The sequence below is a fragment of the Scyliorhinus torazame genome, chromosome 2, assembly GCF_047496885.1.
Source record: "Scyliorhinus torazame isolate Kashiwa2021f chromosome 2, sScyTor2.1, whole genome shotgun sequence".
Lineage (NCBI taxonomy): Eukaryota > Metazoa > Chordata > Chondrichthyes > Carcharhiniformes > Scyliorhinidae > Scyliorhinus > Scyliorhinus torazame.
In genome coordinates, this window is record NC_092708.1 from 240,901,193 (window position 1) to 240,924,945 (window position 23,753).

A 23,753-nucleotide genomic window follows, 5' to 3' on the forward strand; every position below is an offset into this window, starting at 1 on the left:
TTGGGCCGGGGGCCTGGGAGATCGGCCCGCCATTTAAAAACAGTGTCAAGGAGCTCCTCAGTGCACAAAACAGAAGCCACACGTTCCCCACTCAGGCCCCCTATCTAACGGCCGGAAACATGCGGCTAAATGCATTCACGATGGGATCTTGTTCCCTTTTAGTTGAATCATGCCCAGGATGTTTCCACTGGCTGATGAGTCTAGAACCAGGAAGCACAGTCTCACTAAGGTGCAGGCCATCTAGAATTGAGATGAGGAGGAATTTATTCACTCAAAGGGTGGTGAATATTTGGAATTCTTCAGCCCAAAGGGCTGTTAAAGCTCAGTCGATAAATATGTTCAAGACAGAAATCGGAATGGCCTGTTCCTATTTCAACTGATATTTGATTGGTGAAACATAATAGAGGCTGTGCCAGTGATGTATCTCTGGAAGTGAGCAGCGCAAAATTTAGCTGATGGCCAATAGCAAGTTCCAGCCTTGTGCAATTATTGTGCGTTTTCACAGTTTAAAAAAAATTATTTCCAGCAAGCATTTGAAATTTCTTGCAGTGTCTGTTTTTGATAATCTGGGATTACTGTTATAGGAGGCAATGTGCTGCATGAGAGGATAGTGTGGCAGGTTTGATCATCGACTATATTGGAGCTCGATCTTTTTCCAACCTGGGATAATTGGAATTCTCATGGCTCAGGCTGGAACTCGTGCACAGAAAGATAATTCAGTAAAATCCTGTTTCTGTTGACGGGAAAAAATGAGCACACAGATAAGAATAGGATTATAGAAAGTCACAGTCAGCATTCAATAAGGAAAGGGTAAACAATTCTCTCTGCACGAAATGGGACGTTCAGTTCTAACAGCTAAATAAAATAATCAGAACAAGTTTTACATACAAACTGAGAGCAGTAGATCAAACTGAAGTAGAAAATCTGAAAGAGGAGCAGGTCGAACCTGACCAAATGAAACTACCTCAGTCGAAGTCTGAGGTAGAATGTGCAGACCCCAGACACATCTCACCGTCCTGCATTGTCAGACAAACAGCAGTTATTAAATGAGCAGTTGTCAGATCTAGCTACATGATAGGGACGGTAGTATCTCTGATATGTCACTCAATTATATTTGACAAGATGTTTGACACCTACCGTGGGCGGCACGGTAGTACAGTGGTTAGCACAGTTGCTTCACAGCTCCATGGTCCAGGTTCGATTCCCAGCTTGGGTCACTATCTATGCGGAGTCTGCACGTTCTCCCCTTGTCTGCATGGGTTTTCTCCAGATGCTCCGGTTTCCTCCCACAGTCCAAAGATGTGCAGGTTAGGTGGATTGGCCATGCTAAATTGCCTTTAGTGTCCAAAAAGTTTAAGTGGGGTTACTGAGTTACGGGGATAGGGTGAAGGTGTGGGCTTAGGTAGGGTGATCTTTCCATGGGCCGGTGCAGACTCAATGGACCAAATGGCCTCCTTCTGCACTGTAAATTCTATGTTCTATTCTATGTTCTAAGAACGTATTTCCTGTGCTAGTGTCACCTTTTTTGAAACCTCCACAAACTGTATTTTCGAAACCATTTGCTCCTAATCAGCTTGGAGTGTATGTTTCTGGCTGAATCAGACATTGTCAATGAACAGGGGGGTGTCTGGAACCAGGCACACTCTTGCCTTTATGGCTAATTCTGGTACTGAGCTATGGCTCTAGTACCACAGACTGGGCTGGGATTTCTCACTCAGCTCAGTTTCCATTTTGAGATTACAGTATCCAATGTCAGATTTGCTTTAATTTCAACTTGCAAGGTCTTATTGATTTCTATATTAAGAGAGCTGAATCAATGTATTCTTCACCCAATTCCGAAGTATTTTGTTGAAAGACTGACATGCAATTGTTCACTCCTAATGAACCGCAGTTCTATATACCTATTACTTTTTCATTACTTGGTACTCGCGAAGGCACCTTGCAAATAGTGCCACCTTGAGTACCCAGGACTTTAGCTCTTTTGTGCTAAGCTCTCTTTAAATTATTCTAGGAAGAAGTATGTTGGTGTACCTGAGGTGAGTTTGTTTAAATGCCACCCCTTTTCCTGATGAGATGAGAAACTTTAGCTATTTGTTTTCCAGTGGAAAACTACTGCACCAATAATCCATATATTTATATATAGAGTGGTACCTTTGTAAGATGGACTTGCAAAGCTTTAAAGCAGCTGAGGAATTCAGATGACAGGATGCACTGTGACTGCAAAGCTTGAGTTATTAATGAACATTATGTGCATCCAAATTGTATTCCTATCATTATCGCTTGTAGCTGGAAACCTAAATATAGAACGCCTAATGATGTTGCTCAACTACTTACATGTGGAAGCATTCAGTTTAAACGTGCTGTGTTTGTACTTCCATTTCAGGTTGAACAATGGCTGTGAATACCTTTTCCATGGCAAGGATGAGGTAAGTCATTGTGACACTCATGTATTCTAATATTCCTTTGGGAGCAGTGACATCAAAATAAATCAACACTAATTTTGATTAACTTCAAAGTTTAGAATACATGGAGTAATTTTACGTTTATTAAGTCATTTTCTGCAATTCCAGTGCAAAGCATATTGGAGTTAGGTAGTTCACATATGGGGATTGTCCAGTAAGGAGAGGTTGAGCAAGTCTATACTCCTTAGAATTTGATAGGAGAGGTGATCTCATTGAAACATATACATTCATGAAGGACTTGATTGGTAGATACTGGAAACATCTTTGACCTAGCTGTGAAATCTAGGGCTGGGATTTTACGCCCCCCTTCCCCCGCAGTGGGTTTTCTGGTGGTGTAGGCGGGACACCATTGGCCGGTGGGTTCCACAATAGGCAAACAATGCAAATGGTCATTGACTTCAGCGGGTCTGGAATCCTGCCGGCGCAGCCAGAGAACCCGGCCTAGAACGTGGAATAAGGGGTCAACTAAGATGAGAAACTCCTTCACTCTGAGGGTTGTGAATCTTTAGAATTCTGTACCCCAGAGAGACGTGGTTGCTCAGTTATTGAATAATATTCAAAACTGAGACTATTTTTGGATACTAAAGGAATCAAGGAACATGCCAACAATACATGAAGATGGAGTTAAGGTAGAAAATCTGCCCATGATTGTACTGAATGACGAGGCAGGCTCAAAGGTTTGAATGGCCTATTATTCTTCCAATGATTTATATTCTTATTCAATAAAAAGACATTATAAAAATATCAGCAAATATGGAAAAGAGGCAGTGGATAAGTGGGCAGTCAACTGGGAGGGGCTGAGGGATGGAGAGTCCAAAAGTGAGGAAGAGAGGTAAAAGGTGCTGTGTTCTGTGGCCTTGTTGTAGCAATGATACCCACAGAACTGTCGGCCACAGTGCCAACGACTTCCTTGGTGTCCTCGGTGGGACTCACAGTATTCCCCACTCTCCTCTACCTCTTTTTTGTTTTGATGGTCAACCTGCGACTGCTCCTCTCAATTATTTTGCGAGCTGTCTTTTTAGTGCGTTTCGCCCTTTGTTTGGCTCTGGTAGCACCCAACTTGTCGCTGGCCTGCACCATAGATTCATGGTGTTGTGGGTCGTCTGTAGAGACGTCTCGTGTCGGCATGTTTCCGAGGGACTGTGTGGTGGTAGCTAAATCAGTACCTTCAACAACCAGCTGCAGAGCCTCACCTTCTGATATGTGGGGCGGATTATCCTCTAGTGTCTGGATTGCCTCACATTCTGGTATCTGGATAGGATTGGCATCCACATCGCTGGACGCTGCCCATTTATCTTGTGTTTGAGGCCCAGATGATGACTCACAGCACTCGAGTGCACTATAGACACTTCATCTTTTGCTGTTAACCCAGGTAAGGACTCATCCTCCTCTTGTGAAAGTATGTGTGTGTCATCCAGCACCGTGGAACTGCATTCTGATGCTGTATCAGCTGCCGTCGTGGCGCTGCATATAGATGCCTGCACTTGCTCTTCAAACTCCTCCTGTGGCGAAACGGATTCAAGTCTGAGGGAATCCACTAGCTGAACTTCTTTGTGCGGCCTCGATGGTTCCCCATATGCTTCTGGAGCTAGTTTCTCCAGAATTGGTATAATGTTCTCTGTTTTCAGTTGAATCGGAGCAAAATCAGTTTTGCCTGAGGTGCCTGCTGCAGCAATCTTGCTGTCCATTTCTACGTGTGCCATCTCAGAGTATTCACATTTCTCGGTGTTTGGCATAGGCTGGGCGTCCCTTGTGATCACCTCGTCATTCCCACCAAACCACCGACGCAGCACTGCACAGGCTCCCTCACTGAGTTTGCCATCTGTCCTGCGAAACAGCTTCACTAGCGTTTCATATTCGTCCAACTCCGGCTCATCATCCAAACCTTAGCTTCCTTCTGCATAGTGGTCGTAGGATTCATCAGGGTACTCATATTTGGAGTCAGTGTCATCTGCAAATATTTATCCTGTAAAATACAACATTGCACATCGAATTATGTGTTCACACAGGATTCAACCAATTTCAAAGTCAATAGCGAGTCTTGCTACAGAACCTTTACTTAACATTCCATGCTGTGGAGCTCTGGCGGATTGAAGAATCATAGAATTTACAATGCAGAAGGAGGCCATTCAACCCATCGAGTCTGCACCGGCTCTTGGAAGGAGCACCGTACTTAAGCCCCACGCCTCCACCCTATTCCCTTTATCCCCGTAACCTAATAACCCCACCCAACCTTTTTGGGTAGTAAGGGCAATTTATCATGGCCAATCCACCTAACCTGCACATCTTTGGACTTTTGGAGGAAACCGGAGCACCCAGAGGAAACCCACGCAGACATGGGGAGAACATGCAGACTCCACACAGACAGTGACCTAAGCCAAGAATCGAACATGGGACCCTGGAGCTGTGAAGCAACTGTGCTAACCCACAAGAAATTGAAGAATGAATCATTTGGTACCGTTTTGTGACCATTATGCGAGTGCTCCGACCACAATGCTTTGGCTTCATTTTAATGTTTTTGAATATGACATTTTTTTCTTTCTTCCAGTCGATCTGGCACCCGGTGCATCCCGTTATTTCTGGTTCGCCACAAAATGTGAAGTTCCACTCATCAGGCCGCGATTCCAGCTGATACGCTTTCATAATTACTTTGTTCGTAAAATACTCATTTGACTTAACATAAACTCCAGAGTGAAGCTCCTCGGCTGTGTATGCTCTGAACATTTAACGTCCACATCCTGTAGATGCTTTAATATGGGCTCATCATGCTTCTGTATCATGCCTCTTAGTATATACGCCTTCTTGAAAACTGTGAACCAGAAGCCTGGAATTCCCTTTGGTTCTCCCAGCGCCTCCTTGGATTTGTCATCTTTTGCCTGGATATTCCTTTACTTCTCATCTAGTGAGAGTACCGGCACATCTCGTTGTGAACCGCAGTAACCGTCTGCCACTTGCTGTCTGGCCTATACAGCTTCTCACGACTATTCAGAAGGATTCCTTCACTCGTTACGGTTGCACGCTCTGGCTCTTTTCTGAAATTATATCAGTCACGAACTGCTCTTCTAGAGGAATCTCCTCCACTGCATTAACTGCTCTGAATTGGACTGTTGAAGGACGCGAAAAATATTGTTTCGCAAAGTGATTTGTTTGGCCGCACCTGGAGCATACTTTTCAATATGCTGTACATTGACGTGGACCATGTCGGTTGCCACACTTCTGGCATGAAATGGCAGACCCGATCAGCCGCTTAAAATGGCCACCGGCACTGAGACCACATTTCTTATTGACCTACGTCACAGTGCTGATGGCGCTGGAGTCTTCCTCCATGTTGGCGTAAAAATGTTTTCTAGCTGTGTGCACTGATTTGCTGTGCAACTAACTCACTCGCAAGACAAATCTTAATTGCTTTTTCCAATATCAAACCTTCCTCCCGCAGCAATCTCTACAGAAACAGGTATTACTTTGAAATCATCAAGTGATCTTTAGTTTGCAGAGAGAGATCATAACATCTTCTTGCTGTGAGAGCAGCTCTTCACCTCTGAAAATGAAACCAAAAACGCACTGCTGCTGCCAGCTCAAAAACGAAAGTAAAAAACAGACAGACAGCCCAGCTCCACCCACACAATTTGATAAACACACTTTTTTTAAAGAGACTCTCACATGACACCATAGAAATAAATATATTAGCTTGATAACTGGAGAACTAACTGGTAGAAGTTATGCTGCAGCTTTACAATTTAGACCGTACCTAGATTACTGTGAACATTTCTAGTGCTGCGACATTAGCCTCTTGGCCAGGTCGTTATTGTAAATGAGAAGTAGTTCTCAGTTGTCTCACCAGGCTAAATAAAGGTTAACTAAGTAAAATAAATAAAGAAGGATACATTGGTCTTGGAGGGAGTGCAGTATCGATTGACCAGAATGATACCTGGACTTCAAGGTTTAAATTGCAAGAAGAGATCATACAAACTATCCTTACTTTCCCTTGCGATTTGATCAATGTTGTCAAGATATGAATGGGAAATGAGTGCAAATAGAGACAAACTATTGATGCTGGTTGAGGAGTCTGGGTCGAGGAGGCAATGTTGAAAAACCAAAGCCAGAGCTTTCAGGAGTGAAATTAGGAAACACTTCTACCCACCAAGAGTGGTAGGAGTTTAGAATGCTTTCCCACAAACAGCACTTTATAATAATCTTTATCAGTATCACAAGTAGGCTTACATTAACATTACAATGAAGTTACTGTGAAAATCCCCGATTCACCACACTCCGGCGCCTGTTCGGGTACACAGAGGGACAACTCAGAATATCCAATTCACCTAACAGCACGTCTTTCGGGACTTGCGGGAGGAAACCGGAGCACCCGGAGAACATGCAGACTCCACACAGACAGTAACCCAAGCCGGGAATCGAACCTGGGACCCTGGTGCTGTGAAGCAACAGTGCTAACCACTGTGCTACCGTGTCATCCACGTGATGCCAGGTTCATTTTTAATTTTAAACTTGAAATTGATGGACTTCTGTTAGCCAAAGGGATGAAGGGGTATGGCAATGGTGAGTATAAGGAAATTATGTTGTGTGGTGCAGTGGTAGCCAGAAGCTCTGTATTCAAGTCCCACTTGTTGTCCACAGGAGGTGTGTTCATAATGTGGCCAAACAGTTTGATGATCAGCCAGTAAATCCTTCCAATACACTTGTTAGTAGATAGTGAGAATAGGAGAGTTTCCTAGTCAGCCACATTGCAGAATGAAATGGCAAACCACTACAGTACTTTACCAAGTATAGTCGTGGACTAATCCAGTGGAAGTCCTGGTCACCAACACTCTCTTTGGGCATGGTACCTGAACGAGGAGTATATGGAGATAGGGTGCAGATTAACTATGATCTCATTGAATGGCAGAACAGGCTTGAGGGACTAAAAGGCCTATCCTGTTAATAAGTTCCCATGCTAAGGTAAACAACTGATGTAAAGTGCAGCGTATGATTTTATTCAATGTTGTGGACATCTACTCAATCGACTTTAGGGAAGGAGGCATGGAACGGAATGTTCCCATCTAGGTGGAGGTGGGATCCAGTGCACGTCAGGTGATAAAGGCCCAGAAAATAATGTCTGGTTAGGATTTGCCCAGCCTCTTCCAGATTCCCCAAGGTGGTTTCCGATTCCTGTGAGGGACCCCGGTGGGAAAGCAACTGAGGCGATTAGAAAGACAATTGAGAGCCTTTATGACCATGAATTCCTTCTTTTGCAATATAAACGGCTTTCCGCACCGTGTCTGGCACTCTCCGATGATCTCTCAGGGTCAGTGAGGTGAGTGCATAATGGGAAGAGCTTTCTCAGTGAAACTCACAAGCTGGGGAGGCTTTGAGCAGTTAACACTGAAGAGCTCCACCCACAGCTATTCAGAGACTACAGTTCAAAGCACTTCTTCTGAGAGTGTGCTTTCATTGCTTGACAGGTGATTGCCAACTTGGAAGGAACTTTACCTCTCTTACACTTTACTCAACGCTAACTACTGTTATGGGCCAGGGTTTATAAAACTCCAAATTATATCTATGAATTTACCTGACCCTGACCTACAACTTTTAATAGATTTTGGTTATGAGGAGCACAAGGGCCAACTTTCCAGGTGTTATGCAACAGAGATCTTAAGTATTTTTAAACAAAACTATGTTTATTCTATGAATTCAGTTAACATTTTATAAACACACAGTAAAAAGTTTATCAACTACCAACACAACTACCCCCCCCCCCCCCCCACAGATACAGTGTTCTATATCTAATCCTTAATAACTTTCCTAACAACATCCATAAGCCAATCTCCCTCTTTAACAAAGCAGTAGGTATAAATTATTTTCACAAGACAGTTATCACTTTTAAATTATCACGTGATCTGGACACCTTTTAACATACAGCGAGAGAGACAAAATGAACCTTCCTCGTCTGAATTCAGCTTTCAACTGCCTAAAACAAAAGTAAAACACAAAGCCACAAACAGCTTCCAGCTCAAAATGAAAGTAAAAGCCAGAGACACAACCCTGCTCCACCCACACAATGACATCACTGCAGCTATTTGATAAACATCCATTTCTTAAAGGTACACTCCCATGACACTACATTTTCCTGCTGCCACTCTTCAGTGTGGCATAAGAGCACTTTATGTTTTTCTACTTTGCACCTCTATTATGGGGTAAGAGCTGAAGCCATATCACTACCAACTGCCTTCTCCACAATAGAATGACTTTGAACAGGGCAGAGCGGGTAGACACCAAGATCCCGCTGGAAGAAGATAAAACCCCTGTTGTGTTATACTTCTTCATGTAGCATAAGCTGCTTCCTTGATGTATACTCTGACAAAGGAAGGTTCAGACTTGGAGATAGGTTTAACACATTTATTGAACAGTTAACAATTCTCCTACTTGAGTTCGACTCTCCTGCTAATCTTACTATAGTAACTCAATCTAACTAACCAGTCAGCTCTAACCCATGCGGTGGGTGTGATGCTCTGATCTGCCCCTGTCTCTTTGAGTGTCGCCTGTGGAAAAGAGGAAGAGCATGTGTGCCCTGTCCTTTTATATGGGTAGCCCCCTTGTGGTAGTGTCACCTCTGGGTGAGTCTTGATGCCCATTGGTCGTGCCCTATCTTACTGACCTATTGGTTGAATGTCTGTGTGTCATGATGTCTCTGGTGCTCCCTTTAGTGCTTACTTAGTCCTAGTGTATTTACATTAACCCCTTGTGTAGCTACAGTGATGCATATCACCACACTCCCCCCTTTTTTCATGTTACATATTTTCTGTACAGCGTTAAAGAAAATTGAGCAAAATAGGTTGATAAGTAATGACATGTACAAATCATGATTACACAATACCAAATAATATGTATGAGTCCTGAAGTTAAAAACTCACCACTATTCTTAGAATTCCCCCTATACCAAAAAGGGTTGATATTCTAAATGGTGAACAGGGATTCTCACTCCCTGACTCCTATGCAGGCTTAGGTGGGTGCTATTCAGGTCAAACTATATGTGCAAGTTATCCCCCTGTATAACCCATACCTTCACAGAAGATTTCACCTACTTACCACTTAGTAGCATCGATCCTGGGCGTTGCTAAGTAAGTAAAGAAGACTTTGTAATAACCACTGTTTCAGGTTAAGACTTTTAAGTTATTTTATTATTATATTTTTTCTTTTAAAAGATGCAATCACTGTCTCTACAGAAAAGTAAAAAGATCTTGCTTCTGGATTCTCCTAGTTGGTTGAAGAGACCTTCAGGTCCACCTTGACAATCACTTTTCTTTAGCTTTTGGTCTTCCTCAGATGGATTCACTGTTCTGCTCGGTTGCTATGCTGTATCTTTCCCATGTACCGAGCTACGAGAGCTGGCTCTCTCTCTTCTTTAGCTTTTGGTCTTTCTCAGATGTATTAGCTGTTTTAGCTCGGCTGCTTTGCTCTGTCCCTTTCCCATGACCGAGCTATGAGAGCTGACTCTGTGTTGACTCTGCTGGCTGTCCCCTTTCTTAGCGTTTATATATCTTTCTAACAGTTATTAAGTTTTTATGACTTTATTGTAAAGTAACTTTTATTTCACTTGGATTATAAAAGGTACCTTTAGTCTAAATTTTTCTAACACGACTAAGTATTTATTTTGAGCATGACCTCATCTCATTGATCTCTGATTATATTGTATCTTTTGTGATGTTCAAAAATGCTTTGATTTCAAAGTGGTGTGACTTTTGATTCCTGTCATTTCTCTAGTTTTATTATTATCATCAAATTGTGTCCCCAGCTCATAATTTTGACTTTGATTTGGGTCTAATTTGTGTTCTCGTAGACACGTTGTCTCCAGCTTTCTTTAATTTACCTGATGTCAGCAGAACTTCACATCTATACATTTGTTACCTAATTCAACTGAAAACCTCATCCATTCTTATCTAGCTGCTTACTTAGATAGCTAACTTCAAGAAGGTGCGAAACATTGCTTTTAGCTGTATACTAAAATTCACTCGATTGTGACTTGAAAGACCTGCTTGTTTTGTTTGCTAGGCCTGCTTGACAAAGGCTATCTGCATTTCACAGCCCTCTCCTGCAGCTGCTGTTAACCCTTCATGGGATTTTTCCCTACATTCTCTCATGCACTCTTAGATCAGGTATTGCCAGACTTCCATGTTTCAAATGACATATCTTTCCATATTTTCAATTACAGTCCAAAGTTCATGAATTTATACGGTCGAGTGGCTTTCTTGTTTTGTTGGTGAAATGGTGATGTTGATGGTGGCATGTCCTTCTGAACTCCGTAAGTGTCCCTGTGCTTAAGGAACCAAGAAGTCATCAGGAGGTGTGCAAATGGGCAAATCACTTCGTTGCCTGATTTGGACTCTTTTTTTTTTTTCTATGCTTATGGTAGCGATGCAGTATGTAATCTGTGTCGTCCGACCTGGACTGTTTCTTGTGAGTGCGATATCAATGCAGTATGTCCGCTACCTTGAAAGCTGGTTTGCTTGTTCGTAGTGGAGTAAACTCAACTGCCTTGAAAGCTGGTTTGCTTGTTGGTAGTGGAGCAAACTTGAATCGGTGAGATTTGCTGTCATGCCATGGTATGGCTGTACTTTTACCAGTGTTAGGAGCTGTGATGTTACATTGTCCTGCATTTGCAGAGTCGTACCAGTCGTTCCAGTGTTGTTGTTTTTGTCGTGCTTGTTGTTGACGTTGGTACGCTTCTTGTTGTTGTCTTAGTTGTTGTATTCGTAGGTTTTGTTGTTGTGTTTGTTGCGCTCAATGACCACACTGAGTGGAGAATTCGGGTCCTTCACAAAGTTACTTGTGTCAGTGTCCTTTGTGGCATCTGCTGTTTCATTGAGCATGCCGTCTCTGATTCCTCGGCGCTCCCCGTCTGGAGTCATTTCCGGTTCACTCAAATCATCGTCTGCTTGTCGATGCTCCCCGTCTGGAGCCCTTTTTGGTTCACCTGAATCAGCTTTGGCTTCTTGACACTCCCCGTCCGGAGTCATTTCAGGTTCACTTGAATCATCTGAGGTGTCACTTGAATCATCTGAGGTGTCTTGATGCTCCCCGTCCGGAGTCAGGAATGTATGTTCTTGTGGAGAGGCTCGAGTGGATGAGGTTTGAATTAACGTGGTGTCACTGGAGTCACTCGTAGCCTCACTTTGATTGTCGAGTGCCTCTGTACATACTAGCTGAGAACTGTCAGTCTCGCTGAGATGTCGCACATCTTGTATGGGAATTGTGAAGCCTTTGTCACTTGTCGCACATACAGTGGGTAGACCTTCAGTGTCTTCTTGTCGGGTAAATGAGCTGGGTAGATTGTCAGAGTCTTTTTCTGGTGGCTCAAATAATCTGGGTAGACTGTCATAGTCTTTTTGTTATTCACGTGAGCGTGGTAGACTGTCATAGTCGTCTTGCTGTGTACCTGAGCATGGCAGACTTGCATCGTCTGCTGCTGGTTGCTCAGATAAGGTTGCTAGACCTTCATGGTCTTCATGCAAGGACTGCGCTCTGGAGTCTTGCGTTGCTTCCATTGTGGAGACTGTCAACGAGCTCGCTATGGAGGCTTGTACCGCTCTCTCTGTGGAGTCTGGCATCACTTTCCGTGTGGAGTCGGGGATTCTTTGTGATGCGTGGACCACTCTCTGTGTGGAGTCGGGGACTCTATGTGGTGCGTGTACCACTCTCTGTGTGGAGTCGGGGACTCTTCGTGGTGCATGGAGCATTGTTCGTGGTGCGTGGACCACTGGTGTGGTGTCAGGGCCACTCTCTGTGGGCTTGTACTGCTCTCTGTCTCTTGGCATCAGGCCGCAGCAGAATCCTGTACTTCTGGGTTAGGAGGTCGTCTATGCTGGGCTGAGGATCCTCAAATCCGAAGAACTCGTCCATGACCGTGTCGGATTCTTCACTGTACAACACATCTCATTGCGGTTCGGATTTGGTACTGAGATCGCCACGTCCAATGATGAAATCATCTTCCGAGTCATAGTCTTCAAGGACCATATCATCACTTTTTGTGTCGGTGCTTTCATTGTGCTCGCGATGTCCAAAGAAGTAATCAACGTCTGAGTCGTAGTCTTCAAGGACTAAATAATCTCTTGGGGCGGTGCTAACTGCTTGTTGCAGGGTTCTGCGGAGGTTACTTTCAGCTACTGGTCGAAGTTCAGGCATTGTGCTGTCGTTCCAGGTGAAAGAATTGTGTTTTCTGGCTTTAAATTTTTTTTTTTACTGTTTTGGGACATTTCCCCTTTAAGTGGGCGTAGTCCGGGGCCTCTGACGTCATGGCGCTGGTGACATAGAGCGTAGGAATGGATCACGCATGCGCAGATCGCTTTTCCTTTACTTTGCGCTCTCTGCGCAACTGCGCATGCGCGGGCCCTTTCCCAAGATGGCTGCCAATCAAAACTGCCGTTTTCTGCATTTGCAGGCCTACCTTCGCCTCGTGGTGAGTATTGACGCCTCTTTTACCGTTCTCTCTTGTGTTTTCCTCGCAGTATGTTTGAAACTTTGCCAAGACTGCCTGGAAGTCTCTCTTGTCTTGCCATTTGGAGTACTTGAAGGTCTTGAAGATTTCTGCTGCTCTTTCACCAGCAATGGTGAGGAGAAGCTTTATTTTCTCTGCATCCGTCACGCCATCTAGGTCGGACGCTACCAGGTAGATCTCGAATCTCTGCCTGAACGCACGCCAGTTTTCACTGAGATTGCCGTGGCACCTGAGCTGCCGCGGAACCAGAATTTCGAACATCTTGCCTGGGTGCTGTTGCTGATAGTCACGGATTTGTTGAGTTGAACTATAGAGATTCAACAGGGCACTCCTGGAACCATGTTGTGTTATGCTTCTTCATGTAGCATAAGCTGCTTCCTTGATGTATACTCTGACAAAGGAAGGTTCAGACTTGGAGATAGGTTTAACACATTTATTGAACAGTTAACAATTCTCCTACTTGAGTTCGACTCTCATGCTAATCTTACTATAGTAACTCAATCTAACTAACCAGTCAGCTCTAACCCATGCGGTGGGTGTGATGCTCTGATCTGCCCCTGTCTCTCTGAGTGTTGCCTGTGGAAAAGAGGAAGAGCATGTGTGCCCTGTCCTTTTATATGGGTAGCCCCCTTGTGGTAGTGTCACCTCTGGGTGTGTCTTGACTGCCCATTAGTCGTGTCCTATCTTACTGACCAGTGGTTGAATGTCTGTGTGTCATGATGTCTCTGGTGCTCCCTCTAGTGTTTACTTAGTCCTAGTGCATCTACATTAACCCCTTGTGTATCTACAGTGATGCATATCATCACAACCCCAAACACAGGATTTACAGGCAGAGGATCAGGTTTCCTGATATGTCTGAACACCAGAGCCTCAGGAATGTCAGGTTCTCAAGGCAAGTCGCTGCTGAAGTCTGCAGCCTCCTGGAACCAGAGCAGGTGGCCATGCATTGCCAATAGCCAACAATGTAATTGGAGGACCACCCCTGTCCCTCCACGCCCCTGCCCCTCACCAATTTCTCTGCAAGGAGGGAAAGCTGAGAGGTGTGAGTACCTTGTGTGGAGAGGAGGGAAGGACACCATTTGTGGAAAGCGTCTGTGAAGCACAGGTATGAGAAGGCAAGAGGCTGAGGGTGAGTGTGAGTGTTGGCTACTCACTTGGGGATGTGAGGTGCCTAAGGAGAGGGCACTGAGTGGAGCTGCAGGGTGTGTTGTCCTCAGGCATGCTGTGCTGGAGAATAATGGGCAATTCAAAGTGTGAAGCTAGGTGACAAAGCGTAATCCCAATTCTATGTCTTGAGGTCCTGGATCCTATTGGCGAATTGTCTCCAGGTTGGAGGGACCACACGTCTGCTACTGACTTCCTTGGATACTGAGAATAGAACAGAATGCCTACACTGCAGAAGGAGGCCATTTTACCCATCGAGTCTGCACTGACCTTCAGAAAGAGCATTTTACCTCGACCCACTCCCCCCCCCCCCCCTCCTCCCCCCCCTCCTCCCCCCTCCTCCCCCCCCCCCCCTCCCCCCCCTCCTTCTATGGCATATGGTTCTATAATGAGTGAATGAGTTGTCCTTTTTTGTTGAACAGTCCAATTGTCAGGCATGCCTGTGGGACTTTGCAGTTGATGATGTCATAGAATAGAATCCCTATAGTGCAGAATGAGGCTATTCAGCCCATCAAGTCTGCACTGACCTCCTAAAGAGAACCCTATCTAGGCCCACTCCCCCACCCTCTCCCTGTAACCTCACCTATCCTTCTCATCGAAACTAAGGGGTAGAACGTGCAAACTCCACACAGACAGTCACCCAAGGCCGGAATCGAACCCGAGTCCCCAGTGCTGAGGCAGCAGTGCTAACTATTGTGTCGCCGTGTACTTGTTTACAGCTCTGCTTGATTGGAGAATTTTTAATCCCTTCCAGTCCTAGGAAGAGCTCAGCTCACTTCAGCCGTGCCCACCCTGCAGCAGGAGCTGATGGTAAGAGTGCAACACCAAATGAAGCAGCCTCAGGGTCATCTCTCCATTCCCGTGGTAGCTTCAGCTTCAAAACTCCACGTGCTGATGAGCCCTCGTAACCCGGAGCCCCTTGATTTATAGGTCCCCAACCAGAAAATGGTCCTGCCGTTCTGGCAGGAACTGAGTGCACAAGACTCCATCCATGGCTTGCGAGAACAATGGGCACGATTCGCAAAAAGGCATGTTCTTGTTTTCTCACATGAAGAATCACAGCCTCCATTCTGTGATCTGTTCCTGCTTAATGTCCTGTATCACCACACGACATCTGACTATTGACATACCCGATGGTACTCTAAGGCAAACAGCTTAATTGAGAGTGTTGGAGTATACGTGTGGAGAATTAAAATATCCAATTAGTGACCATTACTTGGGGCTGTAAGAAGGCAAAGGGCAATTTGTTTGAGAAGGGTTGAGCATGTAATTTACTCTTATTATGCCTGTTTAGGTTTGCTAAGCCCTATCATTACACATGAACTCCACTGTAAGCCATAAAGTGGGGCCCGCATATAAAGGAAAAACAAATTTCAGAACTCGGCAATAGGTGTTAATGGGTTAAAGAAAAATGCAGGATGTATAAGCAGCTGATTAACCTAATTCTGATTCTACAAGCAACTGTGCGCAGCATGCCGATACAGTGGGCTGAAAGGATGAGGGAGGAGGGGGCAAAGGCTCTTTCTCCCCCAATCCACTGGAAGGAAAGTCAATGTGGAGCCAGCATGCTCCATGCTGACCCGCCCTGCAGCCATATAGCGGCTAAACAAAGGCCAAACGATACTTACCCCTCTCATCTGGGGAGGAAGTCCCACCCTCTGGAGCTGGTGGGCCAAACCTGTTGGCCCGCCAGCTCCATCAGGTTCGACAGTGCCAAGAACACATTAGTGGCAACTGCCAGGACTACAGGAGATGAAGTAAGAAGGCCTAAGGACCCCCAGAGCAGGTAAGTCCCATGTCTTGGGTGGGAGCGAGGAGGGTAGGTTGTGGTAGGGGTCTGGGAGGGAAGGGGTAGGATTAAGGCGGTGGGGTTCGATCTTGGGGGGGGGGGGGGGGGGGAGAGGACTACCCTTTGATTGACAAAGGGCTGCCTCCGAAGAGCAAAACAGCACTCTTCCCCCCCTTCCCACCTCCTGAAGAATTTTCTTTTTGAATTGGGCTGGCCACACCTGCCCATATTCCCATGTCAAACATCATGATGTGGGCAGTGTATAAAAAGGATCAATTTGCTTGATAGCAAGCCTTTCATTAACCCTTGATTACCTATTTGAATCTGATGGGCCCGGTAGGCTGGCAATTTTGGTGCTTACCCATCTCCCATATTTTGGGGTGAACTCAGGGGTGGGTGGTGGAGTGGGAACCCCTCCCTCTATTTTACGTACCTCCCCCGACCAAACACACCCAGCGGGGGCATGTAAAATACAGCCCAGTATTGTTCAATCTCCTCAATGTTGCAGGTGTGTTCATAGGTCCTAACAGGTCGATTTGCTAATCTCTGCCTTGCTATCATGGGATTTTCACAGTAACTTCATTGCAGTCATTGCAAGCCTACCTGTGACAATAAAGATTATTATTATGAAGATCGACAACGGTCATGGCTATACCATAGGAAGGGAGGCAATATTAAATTGGTTGGTCACTTGGTGCTCATGAGCTTTTCTGAGCAGGTAGCTCTAGATCGCCAGATGCACTTTAGAGGGGTAGGTAGTCAAGTTTAAGGCCAATTGTCACCTCCTGTGGACTGGCCTTGTGTTGCCTGGCCTTAGTTCAGCACCTTGCAGCAGACCAGGAAGCTAACGCTATTCAAGACTGAGCATGCATGTCAGTACTCTGGGCATTGCCACTCTCATATGTCTCTTGGGATGTGTTATTGGTGTTGCTCTTATTAGCCTTAGTTTTATTAACTCTAATTCTGTCACCTTTGCTCACGAGTCGCCAGGTATCTTTCTGATACCGCCATGTGGTTCAAGCTGTAGTTATGATTAATAAGACAGTACACCGCTTAGTAAGATTAAAATCAACGGTCATTTATTATGTACAGCAGTAAATACTTACACAATAATCCTACTTTCTCTTTCACTACCTACCACTACTGGCCAATACTTAACTTTTGGGAATGGCCCACCAGGTCAGGGAAACGAATGGCTTATCGAATTGGGTCTGGCCTGCGGGATTCAAAAGGCTGATACAGGTCGATGGCTAGGAGTCGCTATCGGGTAGCGATCGCTGGAGTCAAACTTACGGTTGCTGGTCGATGGTTCTTGCGAAGGTTGCGAGCAGGAGAAGAAGGGAGAGAAGGGTCGATCTGAACTTGGCCCCTATTTTTATAGGGCCCAGGGGCTTCCCGCCTCTCGGGGCGGACCTTGACCCTGGTCCCAAGTGATTGGACTTGTTCCCAATCACTGGGTTCGATATGCTCCAATAATGGGGCGATTCCTTGATCGGGGGGTGGTCGTTCACCTGTCTTTGTCTCGGCCACTGCTGGCACCGAGAGGTCTGGATCGGCATTCAATTGCTAATATGTTGCAATTGTTCCCGGGGATAGCCGATTCAACTGCAGATGTCTGTGTTCATGTGCTGCTAATAGTCGCAGGTATCGATCTGGGCCGACTTCCCCAGAGCCGAATACGCTAATCTGTCTGCAGTTGTCCGTTTGTGCCCTGTTGGCTGCTTTTCCCATCAGCCTTTTCGGTTAGCCATTTTATAGCGGGTGTTGGCCAAATTAATCGTGAATCAGCCATTTTAGGTGGCTACATTGGGACTCGTAATAGGATCGTGAACGAGAGGGCACAGATTTGAAGTAGTTGGTAAAAGAAGTGAAGGCGACATGAGGAAAAACCTTTTCACACAGTGACTAGTTAAGGTTAGGAATGCACTGCCTGAGAATGTGGTGGAGGCAGGTTCAATTGAGGCATTAAAAAGGGAATTAGACTGCGATGCACTATCAATTACGACGAGACAAGAGTAGAGTGTAACCGAGGCTTTATTAAGCAGAGATGTGTAGCCTCCTACGGCTGCTGCCGAAATGGCTGCAGCTCGGTGAGCAAACACATTTATACCCTGCCTACTGGACAGAGCCAGCAGGCAGGGATCTACCCCCGTACCTGTAGTACAGAAGCCTTACCGTATTACATCTCATATGTGATATATACAACAGTGGTGACTACCACAGACTGTTATCTGGAAAAGAAGAATGTGCAGGGTTATGGGGAGATGGCAGGGAAAATGATATTATATGAATTGCTCAGTCAAAGAGCTGGTGTAGACACGATGGGCCAAATGGCCTCCTTCTGCAATGTAATAATTCTCTGATTCCTTGACTCACCTGTCTGATTAGAATTGAAATGTTATGTGCCCGGTGTTTTACAAATGACCACAAATCAAACCAATACTTTTGTTACCAGATACATTCAGCACTCATCCTCTTTGGTCACAACATTAGTAGGAAAGAAGTGTTTGTAGATGTGCATGCTGCCAATTGTTATACGTGAAGACAAAATGGTACAGACAAAATGAAGTACTTTGTCTCTTTTACTCTTGCAGGAGGAGATGCATAACTGGATCCACAATCTCAACATAGCAATAACAGAGCATGACAAGCCCCAGAGTACAAGATATGGTGAAGTTAGGGCACATACCCTACCTCTCCCAACTGTGATCGTTCCAGAAACGAGCCCTGGCAAAAAGGACAAGGAAAAAAGATTTAGCCTCTTTGCGAAAAAGAAGTGATCATCATTAAAAGAAGAAAATAAAATGTTTAGTGCCTAACTTACAAAATGGTGGCAGTGCTCAAACTGCACCAATGGGGGTGAGGGCGGGGAAACAAGTTTCTGCAAATGTAAATATGCATTTCACCTTTGTAGAGAGTGACGAGAAAGCGATTATTGTTTAGAATTAATGAAACGGTGCACGTTATCCCAAACAAGAAAAAAATGCTGAGAATTATTTTTTAATGATTTAGTTTTCCGTGGTATTTTTGTGAAACTGCAACACGTTTAGTTTCCCCACAGTAAATTCTTACAGTCCTTGCTAATGGCTGAAATATGTTAATTGAGATTAAATAGAGCTTTAAGATCACAGCGAGTTACCCAGGCGCTTTCTTGCTTATTGTATTAGGCTAGCCATTTAAACATTCTGTGAAGCAATTATTGAAGAATGAGACTCCAGTAATTGTGTTTAAATTAAAATTGCCACTACCAAAGAATATTTTTGAAGAAGAGCATTTAACTTGTTAAGTTGAGGCCAATGTTTTCCAACGTTAGAAGAAATTATGGTATTATTGGGCATGAAACCATGTAAGGTTGATAAATGTAAGTGGTTCCTCTTGGAAATGGTTAAAATGCCAAGTCTGTACTGTAAACATCAAGAGTTGAAGCATATATATTCTGTATGTTTTGGCACATGCTTTTCTGGTATTGCCATAGATTACATTTTAGCAAATTAAGAGTTTTATCAAATTTGTAAGAAGCTTTTTCTGGTCCAACTGCCTCCATGGTGTAAGAGCTCATTTGGCCACTGTGACATGGTTAAATGGGTTAAGGACGATTCCATCTGTTCATTATTTCTAGAAAGATCAAGCATGTTCTGTTAGAAAACCTTCACCAACATGTACAATGTCAACACACACACAGTGATCAGAAAAGTTACTGCCTTTATATATATATATATATATATATTATATATATAATATATACATATATATATAGTTTTTTAAAATATCGGTTGCTTGCAAACAAAGGGCTTCCTATTCCGGCTGCATTCACATTTCTTTTAACTGTATTAAAAGACACAATTGCCTATTTGTTTTCAAGATGGTAAACATTTCCAACCTGGTATTCTTGATTAATTGCTGTAGAAGCCCTTTCAGTATTCGAATTGAATTATACACACCATAATAATGGAAGTTGGGAAAAAAAAAAATCAATGTATACACGTAAAAGGTGCTTGCTTTTTTATTTTTGTTTGAATCATGCTTTCCTTTCTGTTCTATCTTTTGCTTGATTGAATTTTTTCATTTGTGTTGACAGTTTTGTTGTGAAACGGGAAAATGTGACAAGCGATTTAGGTTTACTGTTGTAATTTGTTTTGATATGGCATTAAGTTCAAGCAGATTAAGTTTTATCAGATTAAGCACAATCTGTGCATTACCCCAGTAAAGTTGCAAATCTCAATGGGATTTTCTTTCGGTAATAATCCCATTTTTACATAAAAAGTATAGGTTAAACAAATCTTTGGGCTCTTTTCTCATATCTCAGTGTTAGAGGCTTGCAGTAACAAGTTTTGCCTTGAAGGCAGATGTCTGTACTAACTTCAGGCATTCTGTACAACAGCTGGCCCCTCAAAGTAGGGTCAAATATGAATCATTATTATATTACTGGGACTATCATCAAGTGGTCACTAAGGCAAGGTGATCATTAAGACACAACTTCAATCACGATGAAAGAATAGGTGTATTATGGCAGAAAGAATCATAAAGTGCCAGTTTGATATAATGAGGTATGATTGGACCTCATTGGCAGGCCACTTTGACCTTTAGCGATGCAACAATTACAAATTGTTTGCTGCAGTCTGTTTTACCTGTGTAGCATATGTACAAACATGTTAACAGAAGTTGGCTTGAGCTACTGACCCAGTTGATTTAATTCTTAACCAGTGAAATATTTTCACAAATGTCGGACAGTATCTCACCAGTGCCCTTCAGAATATCTATTGCCATAGTAGGGTACCATTGGTGTCCAGGATTCATAAAGAGCTAACCTCATCTCACACTTCCTCACATACCTAAAGAGTGTTAAATAGGTGTGCATATTTTTAACAGGCTATAATGTTGATTCTGTTTCCATCCAAAGTATTTGATAGGCAGATGGTGTCTTAGAGAATTACAATAAGTAAATTGAAAAGATGCATGTGGGGTGCAGAGTTGCTTTAGTGCTGGTCTGTATTTGAGTGATGCAACCATCTAGCAAGGGGCTGCAGATATGTCTACCCAAAGCCCAGCTTAAAGTACACTAATGTACAGTACTCTGTAGTAAGTAAAACTGAGAAAAACCAAAACAAAACCCCAAATCTTCTCACATTAATAGGTGACACATTGGTTTATGAAAGCCAAAACGAAGGATGTAAGGATGTTGAGACTGGGGAATAAAACATCTTTCCATTTTCTAGCATGCAATATCAGTAACAAACACCTTCAAGTCAGCTTTCTCACTGTCAAACCTGCATTACGCTCCACACTGCCCAAAGAATGTGCCTTAAGCCAACCTCAGAAGAGGATCTTATATGCCAGAGTGATTTTCTTTTCACTTTGCACGCCGCCAAGTTTGTACACGTCAAGAGTTGAAATATTCTGCACATTTTGGCATATGCTTTTCTGGTATTGCCATAGATTACCTTTTAGCAAATTAAGAGTTTTATCAAATTCGTAGAAGCTTTTTCTGGTCAAACTGCCTTCATGTTGTAAGAGTTAATTTGGCCACTGTGTATTGTGATGTGGTAAATGCCATGACAGGTTTTCGGTGGGAGTACCGAGTTTGTGCCAAATTGTAGAGTTTTGTATTCAGTGTTTGAGCTTGCCTAATTGGATAAATGATGCTTCTGGTAATCAGAGACTTCCGTTCACTGACAATGGTTAGATTTGAACCCATGTGCCAGAGCTGAAAGAGGAAAATGTTGCATTGTTACATGAACAGTTCTTAATTTTTCCCCCAGTCCCCATTCCAGATGTTATTGTAGCCTGTGAGTGATTCAGCCAATTCAGTGCCAAATTGTACTGCAGAGCATGCTCCAACTCAGATCTAGGTTGTAAGTGCCCAAACAATTCCAAGCAGAAGAGAAGTGATTTATTCCACTCATCTGTGCTAAATTGAACCCAAATACTAGAGGAGAAAGGATGCTGTGTTACCCAGTCTTTATAGCAGGAACCTTTGACTGAAGCCAAGATATTCAGCAGCACTAGATCCAAGATGTGTCAATTGTGGTCGTCATTCTGGTGTTCCGAGGCTAAATTGATATCTGAACTTTGGAAATGCTGAATTAGGCTGCATCTTTGAAGTCAAAGTTTTGGTCAATGACAATCTAAATGATTTAGGATATGACCACACAAATAACAAAGTCACCAAAAGAAAAACCTTCAAGACTGTCCACGTTGCCAAACGTGGAAGAACATTCTAGTGGTTTAAGCGCCAATGTTTCTTCTTCAACCTCTTTGCCAGAAGAACTTGGCAACTATATGTTATGTGAAATTGCTTCATCAGCATTCTGAGACCTCTGCAATATTTTCAGCAACTTGCATTATAACCCTACCCTTGAATCAGATGGAGAAGTTGTTCAGTTGAACAGTCCATTAAACAAAATATATTTGAGAAACACTTTTACAACAGTCGGCACTGTATGCTGAATACTTCAAGAAAATGAAATGCTTTTCACATGAAAATATGGGCTAGGTTCAATTTATACTAAGACACACTCTTTATCAGTCCAGCAAGGAGGCACTCACAGAATGCTGCATCAGAGTAGCACTGTTTAAGTTCATTTTAGAACGTAATTATAGGGCGCGATTCTCAGCCCCGCGCCGGGCCGGAGAATCGCCGCAACTGCGCCACGCTGCCCCGACGGCAACACCCGATTCTCCGAGGTGCAGAGAATTGGCGCCATTTGCGCCAGCGCATTTGGCGCGTCGCGGGCCGCTGTCCGCGGCTGGGCCGAGCGGAAACGGCAGAGTCCCGCCGGCGCCGTTCACCCCTGGTCGCTGCCGGCAGGAACTCTGCGCAAAGTGTCGGGGGGCGGGTCTGTGGGGTGGGGAAAAGCGCTCCTTCACCGGGGGAGGGGGGGGGGAGGGGGCTCTCCAATGGGGTCTGGCCTGTGATCGGGACTCACCGATCGGCAGGTCGGCCTCTCTCCCCACCCCAGGCCTACTTTCTTCTGCTTCTGGCCCCAGACCCCCGTGCCATGTTGCGTCGAGGCCGGAGCGTTGAAGCATGCGCGGGTTGGTGCGGCGCCCATTTGGCGCCGGGAAGGGAGGCTGGAGTGGTGTGAACCGGTAGTCCCCGTTTCGCGCCATCGTAAAATGCGACCGCGTTCACGTCGGCGCGAATACTTAGTCTCCATTTTGGAGAATCGCCCCCATAATGTCAGAAAATTAAAAGTCTAATTAAGTGGGAAAATATGTAAAATGCTGAAATAAGTTAATTAATGTCTTTATGCATTAATCAGCCCTCAGTCCCGCCGCTCAAGCGCCAAGCATTTGATTACATTCACTCTTAACTGGAACAATTTAGTATTGTACATTTGTACTTGTTGCATTCATTCGCACACTGTCTGTTTCTCTAAAAAGCCATTGTGATCTGATCTTAAATATTGCACAGCTTTATTTTAAAAAAAATGTCAGTAGACCTTGGAAGCATTTTTTTTATTGTTTTAGACACGGGCTGTAAATTGATTCTGTTTTTCTTGAATGTGGTGTAGATTTGGTGCGGCAGTTCCTAATGGAATTAAAAAACATCTTATATATTTTAATACTGCATACGCTCATCTCTCAATTTATTTGTCTTTTTCATCTTTTGGGGTTTTTGTTTTGCTTTTTGTGTGATGTTGAACATGCTTGAATGTCTATTTTTGTGTTACATGCCTGCCCACGAAGCATTTCCAGTTGCAAACCAGTAATTGGCACTTCATTGTAAATGTTACCTTCTGAAAATCAGTTTACTCCTCATGCATCTGTTTCTCCGTTTTGTTGATGCCTACCTTCCCTTTATGCAAAATGGAGAATAATTTAAAGCTAAATGTGTCTGCCCTTGGTTTAA

The 23,753-nt window shown here is 44.0% G+C and overlaps 1 protein-coding gene across 5 annotated transcripts in view; it reads left to right on the forward strand.

Moving 5' to 3' along the window:
- The window catches only part of LOC140396798 (spectrin beta chain, non-erythrocytic 1-like), a 320,773-nt gene extending 297,302 nt beyond the window's left edge, over nt 1-23,471 (forward strand). For all 5 annotated transcript variants that reach the window (XM_072485544.1, XM_072485534.1, XM_072485524.1 and 2 more), the window contains 2 exons: nt 2,384-2,426; nt 18,496-23,471. In XM_072485544.1, coding sequence (XP_072341645.1) covers nt 2,384-2,426; nt 18,496-18,681 — 229 coding nt within the window. In that variant the 3' untranslated portion in view covers nt 18,682-23,471. The remainder of the gene's footprint in view (nt 1-2,383; nt 2,427-18,495) is intronic.
- Nucleotides 23,472-23,753: the final 282 nt, after the last annotated feature.